This window comes from Amphibalanus amphitrite, unplaced genomic scaffold (genome assembly GCF_019059575.1).
Source record: "Amphibalanus amphitrite isolate SeventyFive unplaced genomic scaffold, NRLGWU_Aamphi_draft 000123F_arrow, whole genome shotgun sequence".
NCBI classification, from domain to species: domain Eukaryota; kingdom Metazoa; phylum Arthropoda; class Thecostraca; order Balanomorpha; family Balanidae; genus Amphibalanus; species Amphibalanus amphitrite.
Window position 1 is genome coordinate 59,460 of NW_024881618.1, and position 20,835 is coordinate 80,294.

The following is a 20,835-nucleotide window of genomic DNA, read 5'->3' on the forward strand; positions in this document are numbered from 1 at the left end:
CGAATGATATACATAATGACCTCGAGGTCACGTGACCTGAGGTCAACCTTTGACCTTGACCTTTCGAGGTCAACATATATCTCATTCGATGCGGATTGACGAGAGGATCACGATGATGCCCTTAGTTTGTTCCTATCTTGACTAATTCGAAAGTTATTCGAGAAAAACTCTCTCCATATCTAGCGCCGCCATTTTGACTTTTTCGACCCCTGTGACGTCATCTTTGACCTGACCTGAAAATGACCTTAGTAAAAATTGTAGATCTTGGCCGTGCGTATCCGATGCCGTTTACCGCTTGTCGCTATCTTGCTTCGTTCTCGAGATCTCAGGGGGGGCCGAATCGGCCCCCCCCCCGCCAGTTTCTTGTCCCGGCGGAGCCCGCCAGGAATAGGGTTAAGTGTGTTCGACATGGCTTGTGCTGAGGCCAGTTTTGCCAACAGAAAATGAGCCGCCTGGCGGAATTCTCTGCCCAAAGTCGTCTCCAAATTAGGCCATGTCCAGGCGGAAAAAAATATAAGGATGTGACTGATTATATCAGCTAGGCTGGCTGATCTAATAAGTCACATCGGTATAACTTTTTTCCGCCTGGATGGCCCAATTTGGGGACAAATTCAGGCAAAAATTCCGGATGGTAGCTATTTTTTTCCGTTGGTAAAACTGGCCTCTGCATCTTGAATACATGGTTATCACAAAACGTGACCCTTGACGGATATGAATTAGGCATATTTAGAATGCTTTTGTTCATGTCATATACCTACAGGCTACAACTACTATCCAGATACCTATATGGCAACAGATAACGAGCAAAAACCTCGAAAGGATATTTGACCACGACATCCCCAAAAAGCCTTCTAAATATGACCCAATACAAAGCTTAGCTTCCCATATTGTGTGGGTCCATGCCACGGCCAAGGCGCTACATGTACATATGTACCGCTGCGGCACTGCCCACCATGAATAAACGGCAGTCGCCATCGCCAGTCGGTCCGATGTTTATACAGACAAGTAGTCATATCATTAGCCACTGCGCTGCACGTGTGTGCACGCGCGTCCTTGCTGACCGACTGGCGCCCGGAGGCAATCAATACCAATTACCATCCAGTTATTGTGGATGACCCGTGTCCTGGAATGCAGACTACATAAAAATAAAGGGAATCTAAGGACGCAAGGACACTAAATTGAAAATATGCCGCTGTATATTCGATGTTTATGGTAATGCGCCAATGCATTTAATGTTCATTTTCTAATGCTCCGTCCAGTAAACAATGGATGACCCATTCAAAAAGTGCATCGGGTACAAAAAAAGTGGGGCAGCTGGATGAGCGGATAGCTCAATATCTTACTGATTTTGCTGATATCCTGTGGTCGAGCTCGCCATACTTCGGTGTGTGGAATGGTCATTCCATCACCTAGACTGCCAGTGCACGGCTGGGCGCATATTTCTGAAAAAGACGGAGATCGGTTAACACAATATAATAAATCATACAAATGTATTATTATGTTTCTCAGCCCCAAATGTCATTGATTGCCACGAATAAATTTGTCAAACAGACGTCCCGGCTGAACTTTTAAAGCGAGCTACAGAAATACTTGTGGTAGGTAAGTGAAACAATATAGCGCACAGGTGGATGTGTCCAATCAATTTCACCCACTTAAAGGGTCGTTAATAACGCAGTAGCCATATTACACATCAAGGCAAACGACTCGAAATGAGTCATTGTTAGGCACAGGTGTGCACACTGGACACTAGACAGCAATGTATTGTCAGGGAAGAGGCTTGGCAAGCACGTATCTACAATTACCCTCTTAGCAGATACAGAACCTATTACATGTAATCCCTCAAGTCCCGCGATAGTTCAGCACCCCTCCCCCTTCCCTAAGAATGCCCTATGGCCCTGGGCGTCCCTGATAGAGCTCTACGGCCATATGGCTACCATAACGGCGCCCCATTGTTTCGGGCGAACACGAAGGCGCCCTGCAGCTCCGCGCTTAGCTAGACGTTTGTTTAGCCTCTAAACAACAAATTTCCTGGTCCGGACTTTCCCGCCTAAGTTTGAGGAGTTCCCCCTTAATGCGTCTCATGGCTCCGGGCTAGGCTATATGTTACTTTCCTCAGCTCCCATGCAAACTGTGACAAAGGTTCCGCTGTACTCCGCGCTCCCCTGAGGACGCCCCATGGCTCCGAACCCGGCTCGCTGACCACTCGGTGCCGCCATGACGGATGGTTGTCCGCATTACACGGCTACAAAGACCGGTGAGCGACGCGTTCGGCCGATACCGTGACCGCAGCACTGCACCTCTCTGTCGGGCCGGCGCGGCCGCACGCTCCATCAGCGCATTTGTAATCAACGGTGCCAGCGGCCGGCAGCCGAACGACCGCGCCGCCCGGTCATCCATCAGCGCCTGCACGTACCGGGCCGGCGGCCGCGCGCGCTCGGACGCCGGGCCCGTCATTGATTGCACAGCGCAGTGGACCCGCCCCGCGAACATTCATCATTGTGAAGCAGATGCAAAATGGCATGTGTCAGGCACGGACACAAATTGACTACTCAAGGGCACAACTTGACCGAATTCATGCCAGCTGCCGACGTCATAGGTGAGCGAGATTGACAAGTTACCTTGCCTGGGCGGAATTGCCATGCGGAGCGGACGAAGTGGAGTTAACGAAGTTGTGAGTTTCCAGGGGCGGATTCTTGGGTCTCCATAGCGGACTGAACTAAATCCAGCGGAGGTGTTCGGAGGATTCAACCGGTGGATTCAATGGAGCTTATTGCGGGCGGCTGGCAGGCGGGTTATCTGGGCAGCCCCGGCAGAATTTAAATGGTAAAATCCGCGGGGGCTATCCGTATTCGCTCTGTGATCCGTGTGAAATGGTCCGCCAGAATGTAAACGGATCGGGAGACGGAGTGGAAATAGGGAGAGGGAGATAGAGGAAAGGAACGAAGGAGGGAATAGGTAGAAAGGGAAAGGATATAAATACAAAAGAGTGAGGAAATGGAAATTTGGCTGTTGTGAAGACTAACCAGGGAAGGAAGAAAAACTTTGCTTATGAACTGAAGTAATGATCATTGAATTAAAAGAGGCAAAACCGAACAGACCTGAAAAGTTGGCGAACCGAATACCAGGATTAGGAACATGAATTGTGAACTACGCTACGTAGATCCAAACATTATAAAAATACTAATAATGAAGTATGTGTATCAGTTATTTTTGTTTGATCGCATCACCGAAACCCTTCCTCAGGGTTTCTCAAAACTCCAGCTAGTCGGATCCAGACATATCATCCAAAGTTGATAATTTCTCTAGTTCGTGTCATGGGGCATTCCGCGGTCGGCACTCGACTACGAACGTTACATTCAGCCTCGCCGACCGACCGGCCGTAATTTGTGACTGGCACCGGAGCGGTCCGTAATTTGAGACTGTTCCGCTGGGGTGCTCCGACTATTATGTTATTGAGGAATTAGCGTGAAATCACCTCGACGCCGCGGCTCGGCCAGTCGGTTTTGCCACCGCACCAGGTGTTTGGAAAGGCCGAACGTCAATCCAATAAGCCCGCTATTGGTAGTTCGACAACCGGATGAAAAATAGCCATGCAGTTGGTTAAAATTTCCAGTCTGCATACATTGAAATGGGAATTATAATGAAATCATTAAATAACTTAACTTCTCTACATACCTACTGTAAAAAAAAAAAATAATCGATATGCTCTTGCCACCCGAAACTGTACCTAACTACCCTAAAAAAAAAAACACCGAGCAACATAAAGTATTATTGCAAAATAAAAGCACAGAGACCGGCGCATCTATGCACTGTCTTGGACTGGGAGCGCAGCCGAACCAGGGGTAGATCTTATCTGCGATTTATCACCGACAGTCGTCTGCTCTCACGGCCGTTTGAATTAGGATATCACGCTGTCATCCTAAATTTCCCAGCTTCAAACACCTCCTCAGAGTCTTAACCAGCGCCCGAAGAACAAAGGCCGGAGAACTGGTGACCAGCTTTGCTCCTCTGTGGCGACCTAGCCGCGGTGGCTATTGATTGGGTATACTTGGAGGTCACCTGCCACCCTATACCCTTAGACGTCACTGAGCTCAGTATCAATCACCGCTCCTTGAACTCTGACTCGACACGGGAAACCCCCTTCACCTCCGACCCACGCATTCCGCGGAGACTGACCGGCACCCAACAGCGTGGATGGACAGAGCGGGGGCCGGGTGCCGGCCCGATCACACCTGGTCAAGCAGTGGGCACCTCATCCGGGACTGACTGACCTGATCTAACTGACCTGACACCGAATCAGCCTGACCTGATTGACCTGACTGACCTGGACTGACCTGACTGACCTGGACTGACCTGACTGACCTCACTGACATCACTGACCTCGCTGACCTGAGCGACCTGACTGGCCTCGCTGACCTGAGTGACCTGACTGTCCTAACTGACCTGACTGACCTGACTGACCTGACTGACCTGACTGACCTGACTGACCTGACTGACCTGAGCGACCTGACTGACCGACTGACCTGAGATCGACTGAGACTCAGACTCGGACTAACCTGAACTGAAGCGTATCTCGCTGATAAGGATCCAGCGAGCGCTGAAGAACAGCTGGATCTTGACGAAGCGGGCCGCCCGGCCACCCAGGCTGATGGAGATGTTCCTCGTCTCCCCGTTGGCTCGAACGGCCCTCGGATAGAACACCACCGGAGACCACTGGTACAGCTTGCCGCCGTCCGAGAAAAACACTCGGACCAGCGAGAAAATCTGCGCAGAACAGGACGATACGATACAATGCCCGTGTCCTTACAGTATTCCAGCAACGCTATATAAAGTTTATATGCTTTTGGCTTATATATTCTTAATCATTTAGTACCGGTTTTTTGTGTTAAGCAAATGTTCGGGATCAAAACACCGTCATGTAAAGCTTGAAGAATATGCATGCGAATACAAGGAACGCAATGATCCTAAGCATGTGCCGGACTAAAATTCATTGAATATGAAATGTAAGATTTTGCAATCAAATACCTCACGCAGAGTCAATGCTTTCAAATTTCAATGATGCAACTACTGATCCTATTTCATCAGACGCTCGATACGTCAGGTGGCTAAAGTTAGCGCCCAACATAGATGATACATTAGATGATTATTATAAAACCGTATTGAAATTTGCATTCTACGAATTTCCGCGCAGCCAAGTTCATCAAGTATGCTATAAACTTAGCAAAAGAATGGGCATTCAACTGTGGAATCCACCAGCAGCGCATTACGTTATAGCAATGGTTGCAAGCAACATACGCTTGTCAGACTTCCGTGGGCCGCAGCTGGTTCATTTACTGTGGTTAGCTGCCGACAGACGGTTCGAGTGAACATCGTCCTGTCGTCACTCGCTGCACCAAATGTGTTTGTTCTGCACCAAGGAACGATCTGTAACCTGTTTGACCTTTCAATGGATTGTCAGTCTTTTGCGTAGGCTTTGCACGAAACGTGAGGCTTAGCGTCATCCATCGGCAATAAAACAGCACTCGTTAATTTTAGTGGAACGTCAGCTATGTGCTAGCTGGACGCGAAAGCGCTCCCCTGGCTCCACGGCAGCGATGATAGGTCCTAAGGGGCGACCGGCTACCGACACAAAACCATCGCGCTGTCATCGCTTTGACACACGGCTTTGGGCGGTGTCAATTCTCCCGATGGCCATTGTCGATGGCAGTGCTGACAGGGGTGTGATGTATGTCGACAGACGCTATCCACGTATGTCAGGGTATGAACTATGAGTGGTGTGGCAACACAGGCAGGATAAGCGCCACAGTTCACATTACTCAGTAATTGGTATAATTGATCAAATATAGTAGACGTAAAACACCGTCAAAAGTACGACATTGATTATTGCAAGCAATCATTCGCTAACGTCATGGTTGGCATGTCGTGGAAGCTTCACTTGTCATATGCATTATCAAAATAACTTTGATAAAAGAGCAATGATTTATGGCTATGTAGATCCACGATAAAAACTGTTTAATTTTACTTCAACTTTTTATACCTGTAATTGAAAGTCACGCCATCAAATAAATAGTAAATAATTTCCCCCTAGTCCAAGGGGGCAGGTGACTAGGCCAGCACCGTGTGCGACTCTGCCTTTGCAACTTTCCGAGGAGCCCAACGCTACGACCATTGACAGTTGACACTGGTTGTCTCACCTGAATTCCTCGACTGTAGTGCACGTTGGTGAAGAGTGATACTTGTGAGAAATTTCGTACGGCATCGAATTCGAACGTAATCTCAATTGGATACTGTTGAGATGCGTTGTTCGCCCATCCTACCCATTCGTATCCTGAAACACAGTTGGACACGCCGCTAACACATCGACAAAGGTGTAACACTTTGAAAGCTTAACTTGATTACAAGTCCCAGAGTGGGCAACTTCCAAAAAGAAAGATTTCCTTTACACTGTCGCGGTTCTATAAGCAAGTCACGCATTGTCACAAATTAAGAGTTCATTGCTCGGAAAGGAGGCCCTTTGCCTTTCAATTCAGTTGGATACAATTCAATTATGCCATTACTTCGCGCAATTTAAGTTCCAGAAAATTGAAATGAGAAAAAGAGCATTTATGTAGTCTTGCAATGGCAGTGTTATGACAGGAAATCCACACTGACAGATTCTGTGACGTCAAAAAGCGGGTGGAATATTGATCTGCATATCTTTTTAAACTGTTCTCCAACAAATGACTGTGCGATCCCTCAATCGCGGATTTATATAAGACAGATTGTATGTCTGGGAGTCGACATCATCTCATTTAAATCTCGTCTTTCGTAAGACTTTCAAACAAACAAACGCATCTGCCAGCTCGCTCAACAGCTAGCACATTTTTTTTTCTAATCGCATATTCCGCGTTTCTAAGCATGACATGCATACAGCTAAGTGGTGTTTTTTTGTATTGCACTGCACATGCAGGTTTTCGGACTCACCCTTTCCGTACCCCCGGTCGTCGAGGAAGCTGTCCCCGCCGACCATGCCGTCGCTGAGCTGGCCGAGCCCCCGCGACAGGAAGCCGCGCCGTACCTCTCCGTCGAACGATAGGTCACCGAGGCTGATCTCCGGAGAGTATGCGTCCCCCTGGCGTACCGAGTAGGCCAGGGGGCCGTCTGCGGCAGACGACAGGGGAGCAGTGTCAGGGGACCGTCTGCGGTGGAACGGCAGGGGAGCAGTGTCAGGGGGCCGTCTGCGGTGGAACGGCAGAGGAGCAGTGTCAGGGGGCCGTCTGCGGTGGAACGGCAGGGGAGCAGTGTCAGGGGGCCGTCTGCGGCAGGGGGTAGAGGGGGAAGTGTCAGGGGGCCGTCTGCGGCAGGGGGTAGAGGGGGCAGTGTCAGGGGCCGTCTGCGGTGGAACGGCAGGGGAGCAGTGTCAGGGGGCCGTCTGCGGCAGGCGGCAGGGGCAGTGTCAGGCGCCTGATGTGTTAAAGATGCCAGGAATATGTAAACACTGCAATCTGTAGATGCACGAACTTGAGAAGGACGCAGCTCTTACTCGTAGTTATACTCGGGCGCGCAGCATGCATCCAAATTTTAGCATGATGAGTGCGTTTATACAATGTCTTCGATGAAACATTTTTTAAAGTGACCATCCCACCTTCACATAAGTTTTGAGTTGAGATAGCCAAATTGGTGGCCATGGCCTGAAAATACCGGTTTGGGCACTCACAACATCGGGAAATGTTTTAATACCTGATACCTGATACCTGATTAATGGGATCGGATGAGGCACTAGGATGGCCTGGTAGATCCGTCTAATCGAGCTCGGGACGCGTCAACAAACTTGATCTATTGGCTTGCTTGATACTGGAGTTCTCTCCAGTGCTTGTCAAGCCGGTTTTTGTAGCTGTTGGTTGACGGTGCGCAGACAACATCTTCAGGGAGGCCGTTCCAATCAGTCACTACCCGGGCTGAAAGGTGCTGGCGCCTGACTCGGTTGGTTGCAGGCTTCTTGGCGATCTTCAATCTGTGGCCGCGAGTACGCGTTGTGAGTGCAAGCGTGAAGAAGTCGTCCTTGTTCAAGTCGCAGCGACCGTGGATGATGTTGTAGGTCGTAATCATATCGCCGCGACGGCGCCGGTGTTGCAGGGACGGAAGGTTCAGTCTTCTCCGCCTTTCCTCATACGGGAGGTGACGGAGCTCGGGGACAAGGCGAGTCGCTCTCCTTTGTACTCTCTCGACCTGTCGCCTGTCCGCAGCATTGAATGGGCCCCATATCTGATTACAATACTCCAAGTGCGGATGGACCAGTGATTTGTAGAGTACGGGAAGCGTCTTTCTGTCGATGTGCACGAAGCTGTGCTTGATTAGTCCAAGCATTCGGTGGCCCTTACCGATGGCAGCTGCTGCTTGTTCCCTGAACTTCAGCCGTTGATCCACGAGAACGCCCAGGTCCTTCTAGATTTCTACCGCCTCCAGGGGTGTGCGTGCGATGGAGTATTCAGCCCGCGCATTACGACTGCCTAGGTGCAAGACCGTGCATTTCGTTGGGTTAAAAGGGAGTCTCCATCTGCGGGACCAGGCCGCCAGGGCATCCATGTCATTCTGCAGTCTTGTGCGGCTTTGTTCAGTGCTAGCTTCAACGTAAACCTTCGTGTCGTCAGCGAAAAGCCTGCAATCACTGGTAACAGCTCGAGGCAGATCGTTCACGAAGATGATGAATAGCACCGGTCCCAGGACCGTTCCCTGCGGGATGCCGCTGCCAACATCAGTCCAGCCGGAGAAGCTCCCATTCACCACAACTCTGTCTTCTTCCCATCAAAAAAGAACGGAGCCAGTCGAGGAGGCCGCCTTGGACGCCCATGTCGTGGAGCTTTTGAATAAGCCGGAGGTGAGGGACCGAATCGGAGATATGGAATTTCAAACTTGCAGTTTTCGGATTCTAAGGGGCTAATGCATTGGAATGCCCCCTTAGAATTTGTGACGTCAGCGGAGATCTAACGATTTTTAAATCTTTTACTAAAACGTTTGGCAGCACGCGGTGGTATATGCTGCTTTGCGCGCAACAAATGACGCACTTTCAAATAAAGTCGCTAGGAACAGCGGAGATCCCAAAAAGTAAACAAAAGTAAAAGTCTCCAGATCTTGAGAACCGGTTAATATTTTTCGATGAAATTTGGTAGATATTCGTTTTCGCTCTTTCTGAACCGAGTGACATTAGGTTCAGACTACTTTCATGCCAATTCATTAACTTTTTTTAAGGTGGGAGGGTCCCTTTAAAGTAAGTACACGTAATGAGTCCCAGACGGCCACGTAGCCACCACAAACTGTCCCTTCCGTGTCGGTCTCTGCCCCTGTGTCGCTCTCTGTCTCAGTATCTGTGTTCCACTGCCGTTCCGCTGCGGCCCCCGTCTCTCCCTGAAGCTGTGCTCCATCGCTGTTCCTCAGTGGTTCCGTTCCACTGCACAGTTCCAAGTCTCCCTGTCTCTCTGTATCTGTGCTCCACCACTGCTCCACTGCTGCGGCCGCAGTCTCTCTCTGTGTCTGGTGGTCGATGGCCCTCTGAGGCTCGGCAGCCTCGTTACCGGTACGACCCATCCGGGCGATGGCTGCCGATCGTTCGCCGGCACCGCCGCACCATGAGAGGAGCGCCGCGCCGCGCCCATCCCCGTCAGATTTCACAGGCCACCGGCCAGGTGCCATCAGCCGGAGAACGGCGCAGGTCACTGACTTGGCGCCCTAATAATTACCGGGAACGGCCGAAGGAAATGAAATTCACAGTCGCAGACGGCGGCTACCAATTACCTGATGGCGGCCGCGCTCCACGGCCCTAAATGGCGCCGCGGCCGGCCAGCGACGACCGCCGGAATTCGCAGCTAAATCCCGGGGGAGTGCAGCTAACCGCGCTCCAGTGTCTCCACGTATGCTAAACATTACATCGTCTGTATTGACGTGCGTAATGTGGGTACATGCAAGAGTAAAAAAATAATTGATAAGCAATTCTCATATAAGAAACCACTTAGGTATGCCGTATTGTGCATTGTAGTAGTTGTATAGATATTATAACGGACCCACAGATGATTATAGCGTTTTCATGAAGGATTCTGGCAAAATGTTAAATGTACCAAACTTGACCAAAGCTAGCAAACTCTATTTTACAGCAAGTATCTTCATGTAAATTCATGTCAATCCCTTCATCGAGTAAAATGTGTGATAATTTGATAAATAAGGTACCTATAAAATCAACTAATAACAACCTAAGCTGAAAACTACTAAGAATCGAGTATCAACTACGAATCTTATTTGACCAAATCTCCTTAAATGTGACCCAATGTGCCGTCGTGGAAACGGCTAATATTTTTATGTTTTCGAACTGCAAAATGATAATGTTGTCATCATTCCATTACTGGTGATTCAAATGTGTTTCTGCTCGGCGGTAACTATTGTACTCTTTCTTACACAAGTCTACGGATAGCTTTAAGAAATTGGTATGCATTCAAGACGATGACAAGCAACTACCTAATATGTTTGTGGGAACTTGTGTTCAAATCAGATGCAAACTAATATGAAAACCACACGGGAAAGAAGATAATGGCACCATTTGTTGCGTCTTGATCGCCTGCTCCTGCCCATCGGATCCAGACAAACGTGGGAAAAGTGCGACGAGCCTATGCCATTTACCTGCGCCATGGATCATGCACGTCCCATTCATCACCATTTTGCCATGGAACGCTCCACCCCTATCGTGACCCGGTCGTGAAAGGTGGGCAATGCCATAAACACTAATGGGAGTACCGTCGGACAGGAAAGCATGCTTGGCATTGGGAACGCACGCGCTTTTTCCGTGTTTGCTCGTCATATGGGCATTATGCAAGAAAAACAGCGACGCAATGTGTCGTAAGTGTGATGATTGTGTGGGAGAGAGAGGGGGAGAGAGAGAGAGGGGGAGAGAGGGAGAGTGAGAGAGAGAGAGAGAGAGAGAGAGAGAGAGAGAGAGAGAGAGAGAGAGAGAGAGAGAGAGAGAGAGAGAGAGAGAGAGAGAGAGAGAGAGAGAGAGAGAGAGAGAGAGAGAGAGAGAGAGAGAAAGAGAAAGAGAGAGAGACAACAAAAAACCGGCAGCTCTCACCATTTCTGCGGCAGCCGAGCAGCCCTCACCATTTCTCCAGCATCTCTCACCTTTTCTGCGGCAGCCGAGCAGCTCGACGCGCAGGCAGACGGTGCGCGAGTACTCGCTGTAGGGCAGGAACCGCACCCGGGAGGACACCATGGGGGGCACCAGCGCGTTCTCCTTGACGTCCACCACGTTCGTGTTGCCGGGCAGGATCTGGCGGTGACAGCAGGGGACGTCACGCAGGCTGTCGGGAGTGGCGGTCTTTTGCTAGAATTCATTCTGTCTAGTTGTCTCTTGGTATCATCTCAAATGAAAATCGGTCGTCAAATTTAGCAACTCTTTACACAAACCCAGTGTTTGTTGAATCATAATTGCAATTCCGCCACCCGGTGATAAAATGCAATTGCAGTAGTATATTTGAGATTGAGTTTTTATGAGCTCAGAATCAAACTACATGCCTACCTATCTAACCACATGTCACATTACACAATACACACATAGACCTTCTAGTGATGGTAGTACATACAGCTCCTGTCACGTTTCCATGTCAGGCGAAAAGGTTAACTTTGTGAATGGTTATTTCGGCGGAGTAACAGATGTCGGCTGGCCTGTTTTGTCGATCGTTGCCGTCTGGACTGACTCTCCCCTCACCCTCCTTCCCTTCCACCTGCACTACATTCCACAGTCGGCAGCTCTGGCCGCTAGGGAACAGAGCCAATTAACGCCGTACCGTGGGCAGTGTGTGGGTGGATCTCGAGGGTCCGGGGACGTACGCGGTGACGCCTCTCTCGGGGTCAATGGATCGTGTTACCTAGCCGTCCAGGCACAGAAACGCGGACTGAGAGGCTGGGCTCGCGTTACAAATGACGGAAAGGGTGGCTGTTACCAAGGCGCTGCCGGTTACATAATAAGAGCACAGTATGCATTTTCTGCCGTAATTGCTTACGCCAGGTGTATAACTCAACATACATTTGTCACAAGAACACAGTGAAGGCACATAAAGCTTCCTAAAACTGTTTTGCTTGTGTATGGCGGTAAATTATGCTGCCTGTCTAGACTGGGACGAACTCGTGTCGCATGTTCCTCCACAGCAATAGTCAGTCTATGAACAATGTACATCATCATTGTGAGGAAGTTGGACGAACTTTGCAGGCCCGCTGGCGGCTTACAGCTGGTACCCGCCCACTGTGTTCATTTGACCAGCCGGTGCGGTCTCTTCAGGATCGATAGTCATTCACTACAGTAATGTGGACACATGTGACCGTCCGACTGAAAAGGCGCTGCGCTCGTGGTTCCTGTCCGGTTGTAAAGAAACATTGATTTTGGGCCACGGGTCATAAATAACCTGCGTATGTCACAGCGCCGGGTACACAGAGGTAACAGAAAATGTTAGTCTTCACTGGAGCTAACTGTGTGACCTTTTTCGCCTAATTCACTCTCCCTTAGTTGTGACCTCCTTATCTTATAACCTGCTAATGCACCATTTTCTGTTTCTTTTATAAACCCCTGTGACCTCTGTGGCCTTCTCCTGTCACCTCCCCTGTGACTTGTGACCTCCTGTGACCTCTGTGACCTCCTCCTGCGACCGCCTGTGATCTGCTCCTGCGAGCTATGTGACCTGTGTCCGCCTGGACTGTAACCTCAGTGCCCTGCCCGGGGACTAACCGTGGAGCCGTCCCACAGGGAGTAGTTTCTCCATCCGACGCCCTGTCGCCAGTACTGAAGAGTGAACGTCCGGGTGTGCTCGACGCCCTGGCCGCGGCCGTAGCGGCCCTGGGTGAGCACGGCGGTGACGACGTGCTCCGACGGCAGCGCCACCTCGAGGAACTCGCGCGAACTGCGCGACACGGGGTGCAGCGGGCACCAGGCGCCCGCCGCCCGCTCCACGCTCACCCTGGGGGAGGACAGCGTCAGGTGAGCACACTGGGGACGCTGAACACTGCGCACTAATAACTAAATCATAAATTACATCAGAGCTAATTGCAGCTCGTTACACTTCCCGCACGAAATAGATATCAATGTTTTCATCTTTGAAGAAAGCATTGGTCAGTTTCTCTCCTATCTCTCTTCCCTCTCTCTCTCACTCTTTCTCTCTCCCTCTCTCTCTCTCTCTCTCTCTCTCTCTCTCTCTCTCTCTCTCTCTCTCTCCCTCTCTCTCTCCCTGCTGTGCCCACCTGCCATTCTGCGGTCCAGTGTTATTCTCGTCGTAGCTGGAGGAGGCCGTCATGGCGTCGTCCTTAATTTGACCGGACGTGACCCCCAACGGAAGCCGACATGCTCCTGTAAAAAACGTTCATTGTTAGTACAACAGCTCATGACAAAACATTCAGGTGCTTTCTAAACATTATGATAATTAGCGTTTATAATGCATACCATGCATATTGCATACCCCAGCCCCTTTATTCCCCGTAAAATAACAGATTGTTTGTGTCTGTTGTTATGAAAGTGGACTTACTGCGTGGTGGAATACATGCCTGGTGTTCTATGTAGATGGTTGATAATGTGAGTAAGAGAAGCCTACTCACACTGTTCCTTGAATAGATGCTTTCCGTGAATAGCTGCAACGGAGTAAGGAATTTCGTTTGTGGGAAAAGGTCATCCTTGCAGCATGTGATGCAGTGGCGGATCCAGGGGGGCAAAATGGGCATTTTCCCCCCCCCGAACGGCATAATTTTTTTAACATTACGCCTATGGACGATGCATGGAAAGAATCGATAAATTGTTATGGTTTGCCCCCCCCCCCCAAAAAAAACTCAGAGCTGGATCCGCCTCTGTCTGACGTGATGCATTTTGCGTTCACTGAGGGTCTACTGTCTATGTGCGATATACATCACCTACGCTCGTCCTGCCGCAATGGTGCTTTGTAAATAGTAAGCCTTGTATATTTACACATCCCGTGCTTACACAAAAGAAAACTGACATCAGTTTATTCAGTATAGAAAAAAAAAAACATATAATCGCTGTTTGCTCCATCGTCAGCAAAATCCACTCCTCGGCTGTTCTCGAACTCTGGTTAGACTGTACCGCAACGCAAAGGTGCATTGCGGAACAGCCTACCCAGCTAGAGTTTAGAGACCATGATGAACGGCGTTTGCCGTGCACACTGGGCCAGCGGCCCGGAAAAGCGCTAGAAATTATTTATTATTGAATTGTTGATCTCAGTGACAAGCAAACATGCTAAAAAAGAAGTGCGGCTGCTTAACCCTCGCCGGGCCTATTGTCGGACCCCCCCCCCCTCGGCAGGACGAGGGGGGGGGGGTTGGTACGACCCCTTTTCGTCGTTTCGCCCCTAATGGAGCTAGAGCCTCGCGGAAAAAACAAGCGTGTGCGCCGTTGTAAGACGGAACGATTGATACCCGATTTTAAGGTCCCAGGTCAACTGGTAACCTCTGAGGTCAAGTCAAAAAGCCCGAGGTAGGGTTTGGTTTTTGGCAAATAATTTCGCAAAAAATGGCCGCAGAGCAGCGATTTTGGCACCGTCGTGTTCGCCTGGCTCAGGCGCGTCGAATGATATGCTTTTTGTTCGGGTGAGGTCAACTTAACCCTCGCCCGTAAACGGCGATCTGCCACCTTCGCCCATGCAGGGGGGGGGGGGGGTTGGTGCGACCCCCCCTTGGCGTTTGAAAACGGAGCGTCGTAGAGCTTAGCGGAAAAGACCAACGGATTGCTCTTGCCGAGATCTCGCGATTGGTGGTATATTTTTTGGTCCTAGGTCAACATTTGACCTACTTTTGACCGGTCAAAGGTCAAATTTTCGGAAAAAATAGACTTTTTTAACTTTCCGCGGCGATTGCGGCAAAACGGTAGGAGATATCGACTTGAAACCTTCACTATCGTGTTCCTTGATCAATTCTCTATCGTTTGGTATGTATTTCGTTTCCCTAGCTCTAAAAATGGCGCGTTGGGAGCGCCGGAAGTCGGCAAGGTCACAGTCGGCGGCAGAAATTCGAAAAATCAAAATTTAAATTTTTGAAATCTGATTGTATTTTTGGATTTGGAAGGTCCATTTGCTCCCTATAGAAGCTAATATTGCTGCATATTCCCATTGAGGTGACAAGAATTAGCAAAATAGTGGTTCGGGCGCTTTTCAAAAATAGTACCGGACGCTGTTCCTCTTGTGACGTCATAGCTCCGTGACCTGACCTGACCCGGTCAAGTTTCTTATACCATATGATAGCCAATACTTGCCCCAACATGCATGGGAAGTTTCATCACGATCCATCAACCGATGTCCGTACCACCGGCAGGAAACCTCGGGCGTTGGCACTCAGTTTGTGAAAATCCGGCCGGAGGCTGTTCCCTTTGTGACGTCATAACTCCGTGACCTGACATGACCCGGTCAAATTTTTTTATCAAAAGATGCGCAAGGTTTGCCCCATAAGGTAGCTAAAATTTGGCGGCGCTGCGCGCCACCGTTTTTGCACTATTTCCGAAAAACCTCAGGGGGGGGGGTTGCACCAACCCCCCCCCCCCTACATGGGCGAGGGTTAAGGTGTTGACCTCGAGTCAAGGTCAGGTCAGAGCCCATCAGGCCACGAACTTATCGAAGGAGGTCGTATCGCATATCATTCGATTCGGGAGGTCTTCCCGAGTCCATTGGTGGCTTTCCCGAGTCGCTGGCTCAATTTGATTACGAGTTATTGACGAGAAACCCCTATGACCCTAGTGACGTCATAAATGACGTCACGGAAGGTCAAAAATGCAAAAGTAAAGCATCGGATCTTGTAAGGAGTGCATGAAATCACGATTCCGTGTGCTTGAGATAGTTTGAGATCATTCCATGCGCAAAAACAACAGTTTTCTTATTTCCCCATTTACTTTTAATGGTGAGGTCACGTGACCTCGAAGAGTAGCAGGCATTGGCAAAAACTGCGAGTATGGCATGACAGATAGATGATTAGTGGTTTGTATGGCACGGCCATTTTTAGCGGCTCGAAATAACATTTCTCAAAAAGTCTAACTAAAGAGCAAGTTGTTGTTGATTGTCACTGACTTGTGTTTGGGGGTTAGTACTGACTGAATTATTGACTTTGGCCAAAAAATTTTGACAGCATTGTGTGCGTTGATCAATTCTGAGCTCAGGGACATATATTTTATTCAGATTATAAGCATTCGTTTTTCATAAATTTAAGCGCTTTAACCCTCGCCCGTAAACGGCGATCTGCCACCTTCGCCCATGCAGGGGGGGGTTGGTGCGACCCCCCCCTTGGCGTTTGAAAACGGAGCGTCGTATAGCTTAGCGGAAAAGACCAACGGATTGCTCTCGCCGAGATCTCGCGATTGGTGGTATATTTTTTGATCCTAGGTCAACATTTGACCTACTTTTGACCGGTCAAAGGTCAAATTTTCGGAAAAATAGACTTTTTTTCAACTTTCGGCGGCGATTGCGGCAAAACGGTGGGAGATATCGACTTGAAACCTTCACTATCGTGTTCCTTGATCAATTCTCTATCGTTTGGTATGTATTTCGTTTCCCTAGCTCTAAAAATGGCGCGTTGGGAGCGCCGGAAGTCGGCAAGGTCACAGTCGGCGGCAGAAATTCGAAAAATCAAAATTTAAATTTTTGAAATCTGATTGTATTTTTGGATTTGGGAGGTCCATTTGCTCCCTATAGAAGCTAATATTGCTGCATATTCCCATTGAGGTGACAAGAATTAGCAAAATAGTGGTTCGGGCGCTTTTCAAAAATAGTACCGGACGCTGTTCCTCTTGTGACGTCATAGCTCCGTGACCTGACCTGACCCGGTCAAGTTTCTTATACCATATGATAGCTAATACTTGCCCCAACATGCATGGGAAGTTTCATCACGATCCATCAACCGATCTCCGTACCACCGGCAGGAAACCTCGGGCGTTGGCACTCAGTTTGTGAAAATCCGGCCGGAGGCTGTTCCCTTTGTGACGTCATAACTCCGTGACCTGACATGACCCGGTCAAATTTTTTTTTATCAAAAGATGCGCAACGTTTGCCCCATAAGGTACCCAAAATTTGGCGGCGCTGCGCGCCGCCGTTTTTGCACTATTTCCGAAAAACCTCAGGGGGGGGGGTTGCACCAACCCCCCCCCCCTACATGGGCGAGGGTTAAAGAGCGCCGGGCCGTCAGTAGAGCGGCGAGGTGACAATTGCCCCTACATCATGTGGTTTACTGGCGCATATCTCGAAAAGTAGCAGGGAAAAGCAGCAAAGCACCTATATGAAACGAAAGATGAGTAATCAGAGGCTAGTATAAGATGTTCATTTTCAGCCGCTCGAAATAACGTTTTTATAAAAGTCTATTTAAAAATTTAGATATGATTTTTATTTAGGTCTTGCAGCTGCTTGCAAAAAGCTAGCTTATCTGGCAGAAAAGCGATGCAATATGTAAGAATGTTGCTGGCACTGTGAACAACAGTGCCCTGAACTAGTCTGACAGAAAATTTCGTTCAAAACGACGATTGGCCAACTAACAAATTACCACTAGAGATCATCATTAGAATCGGTAAATGTAGTGGCCACTGGAGAGTCTAAATTGTCTTGTGTTTGGTGACAACTGACGACCTGAATTTTGACCTTAGGGGAAAACTGGCATCGGAACCGTATTCTTCGGTCAATTTGGGATTTAATGATACATATTTTGTTAATATTGCGGACAGTCAGTTTGGAGGAATTTCTAGCGCTTTTCCGGGCTGCCGGCCTACAGTGCCGTGGAAAGGAAAACGTTATCGTCAGTCCTCATACAGGACGAATCTGTCCTCAGTGAGTGTGCACATATATACATATAGATCCTTTATTAAGATTGAGGGTAATGCTTGGGGGATAGCAGTGAGAGTATTTCTTATACTCTCACTGCTACGCCTAACCCGTTCTTTGTAGGTCTCCCATCTGCGCTGTTGGGTCATCCCTATGTGGAAAGCGGTTTCCATGATCTCTCTCTCTCTCTCTCTCTCTCTCTCTCTCTCTCTCTCTCTCTCTCTCTCTCTCTCTCTCTCTCTCTCTCTCTCTCTCTCTCTCTCTCTCTCTCTCTCTCTCTCTCTCTCTCTCTCTCTCTCTCCTCTCTCTCTCTCTCTCTCTCTCTCTCTCTCTCTCTCTCTCTCTCTCTCTCTCTCTCTCTCTCTCTCTCTCTCTCTCTCTCTCTCTCTCTCTCTCTCTCTCTCTCTCTCTCTCTCTCTCTCTCTCTCTCTCTCTCTCTCTCTCTCTCTCTCTCTCTCTCTCTCTCTCTCTCTCTCTCTCTCTCTCTCTCTCTCTCTCTCTCTCCTTTCCCTTCAAACTTCAATACAAATGATTGATGGGCAGTGGGTATTTGAATTAGATTCTAGATGTTCATTTAATGGTGGTTGAATGGTAAAATTCCATCCAGTTTCAAGCTGCAAACATGAATATTGCACAGATGCATTGATGTTATAGCCTGCAAAATATTGTCGTGAAATCAAAGCAATTCCAGGATGGTGCTCTGTTAGCAGAGCAGTGTGGCCTTTTACCAGATCCACAACTGGTAGTACTATGTCCCCACCGCTCAGAGAGCGTGATTCTCTCTCAGACGGCGCCGAATTTAGAATCTCTAGCTCCCAAAGGGGTCATCTACAAACCGGTGGTGCCTCAGCGCACCACGGCACTGGTCCGTCGTTCGGCGCTGTAGGCCCGTCGTACGGCGCTGGCGGTTTCTTGCTGGCCCGGCACGCAGCGGTCTGTCGTCCAAACACACCGGTCCGTCGTATAGTGCTGACTGTCCGTTTTAGGGCATGCAGCGGACGGTCCGTCAAGCAGCACCGGTTGCTGACTGTCCTGTGTCCACCGCACGTTGCTGGCAATCCGTCTTGCGGCGCTGACGGTCGCGATTCCATGTGCAGTGGTCCCTAGTATAACGCACAATAGCAGGTCGTGGTCCGGTGCGCATTGGTCAGCCGCGGAACGTGGAGCGACCCGTCTCACGGCAGTGCAGCGGTCGCCGGCTCCCACGGGCGCCCTTGCAGGCCTGCACAGGTGTCGGCCGGCCGCTGGTGCCCACGGGACACCTCTGCCGAGCGCCGGCCGCCGGCCAGCGGCCCCAAATGGGACCAGTCGGCCGGGTCGATAACCGTGCCGCTGTATTATTCAAACTGATCGGCCAAAACGGCGCGGATGCCGGCCAGAGGTATCCAGAGAGGGTTACTCTGGAGTGGGGTGACCAGCGGAGTGATCCGTAGTTGGGTCAGATGTGCGCCGAGACGCCGTACTACCGATCGGCAGTGGCGTCTCGTCACTCGAGGTATTGGCGAGGACGCCGGCGCCACCGTCAGCCTCGGCTATACAGAGAGCGGTGCACCTGGCTCCTGTCGGTAACGCGGCGGCCGGCTGACAGACGGCCCGAAATATACCGGCCTGGAATGGAGCGGCCACTATCGCTCCTCTATACAGGCGCGCCGCGTCAATAGTGGCGCGGCACGGCGCCGCCGGCGGCGTTAGCGGCGGACGTGCGGCCGGACCGGGGAATAAGGCGGCCCGGGCGGACCGTCAGTGCCGTCCGATGAGGCCGCCAATGTCCGCCACTGACCTGGCGTGACCCCTGCACACAGAGTACCCCGCCCCTCTCAAATCGATGGCCGCGCGACGCGCGTGCAAACGGCCTCCAGCTGAGCAATTTCCGAAGGTCTTTGGCCGACAGGAATTCACTCGACTCCTTTTCTATCGCGAACGTCCCATAATACATGTGAGAGACTGGTCTTCATTTAGGTAAAAGGAAGGACCCTCTAAAGAGAAAAATGATCATGCAAGGATTACGGAGGGAAGCCGGGGTGGTTTTAAACGTTTGAACCCATCATGTCATGTAAGTAGTTCATGCTCATAGTCCAACAGGTCATTTGATGAGCACACGTTCGACTAAGTAGTTTTGGCTCAAATAACTAATCAGCAAAGTCACAACTCGTCAATACCACGCTAAAGAAGGACGGAAAGAGGTGTAGCTATCTCGTATTGTTTACTTGTTAGCAACTAAGCGGAGAAAAAATGTTCTTTTATGTAGTTGATTCGGCAAGAAATCGGGCATAATCACTGTAACGAGCGCAGAATTTTTTTCTCACAATATTTCGTGCCATAATGTAATTGGTAAGTACGAGCCGAAGCCATTGCACTTACCAAGATCGACGGCGGCGGCGGGCGCGGCTGTGGCGATCAGCAGGGCCAGGGTCCACTGAGACCGCCACCCGGCGGCGGAGACCAGCATGCTGTGGCCGTCACTGACAGCCGAGGGACTCGACAGGGCCACTCGGCGGCGGTGACCGCGCGGCGTCAGTCATCACAGGCGGCTGCAGCACGGCAGCGACTGACCGGTCCCGGCGGCAGCACGGCAGCGGCTGACCGGTCCCGGCAGCGGCAGCGGCTGACCGGTCCCGGCGGCGGCACGGCAGAGCTCGCCTGGAAACGGACCGGGGCGGGGGGTTAGAGGCGTGACTGAGTGACATTATAGCGCGGTCTGTGTGAATGGCGAAGATTGGTAGATAATAATTAGCGGATTGTGTGCAATGACGAAACATTTTAATGCACACTTAGAATGTCTAAGTTTTTGAGGTCATCATTTGATCTATACATAATAGAGTTATCACTCAGGTGCATGTTTTATTTCTAAACCAGAGGTTTCGGCACTGTCACGCTACATATTAGTTGAAAAGCAATTTGCGTCCATATGCTGGGTCAGGAGTCTCTCATTTTATGTAACGAGGGCATCGTTTGAAGGCTATTGCCAATATTACTTCGAAATATCAGTTGAACTCTCTAGTCACGACACGGTTCAATACAAACCGTT

At 49.9% G+C, this 20,835-nt stretch overlaps 1 protein-coding gene across 1 annotated transcript in view; it reads right to left on the reverse strand.

Moving 5' to 3' along the window:
* Positions 1 to 20,386, reverse strand: part of LOC122381624 (discoidin domain-containing receptor 2-like) — a 53,520-nt gene extending 33,134 nt beyond the window's left edge. The window contains exons 1-8 of the mRNA XM_043366022.1: positions 20,169 to 20,386; positions 13,252 to 13,357; positions 12,743 to 12,971; positions 11,143 to 11,290; positions 6,964 to 7,140; positions 6,195 to 6,328; positions 4,557 to 4,764; positions 1,344 to 1,442 (exon numbers count right to left, since the gene is read on the reverse strand). Coding sequence (XP_043221957.1) covers positions 1,344 to 1,442; positions 4,557 to 4,764; positions 6,195 to 6,328; positions 6,964 to 7,140; positions 11,143 to 11,290; positions 12,743 to 12,971; positions 13,252 to 13,357; positions 20,169 to 20,256 — 1,189 coding nt within the window. The 5' untranslated portion in view covers positions 20,257 to 20,386. The remainder of the gene's footprint in view (positions 1 to 1,343; positions 1,443 to 4,556; positions 4,765 to 6,194; positions 6,329 to 6,963; positions 7,141 to 11,142; positions 11,291 to 12,742; positions 12,972 to 13,251; positions 13,358 to 20,168) is intronic.
* Between the last annotated feature and the right edge of the window lie 449 nt (positions 20,387 to 20,835).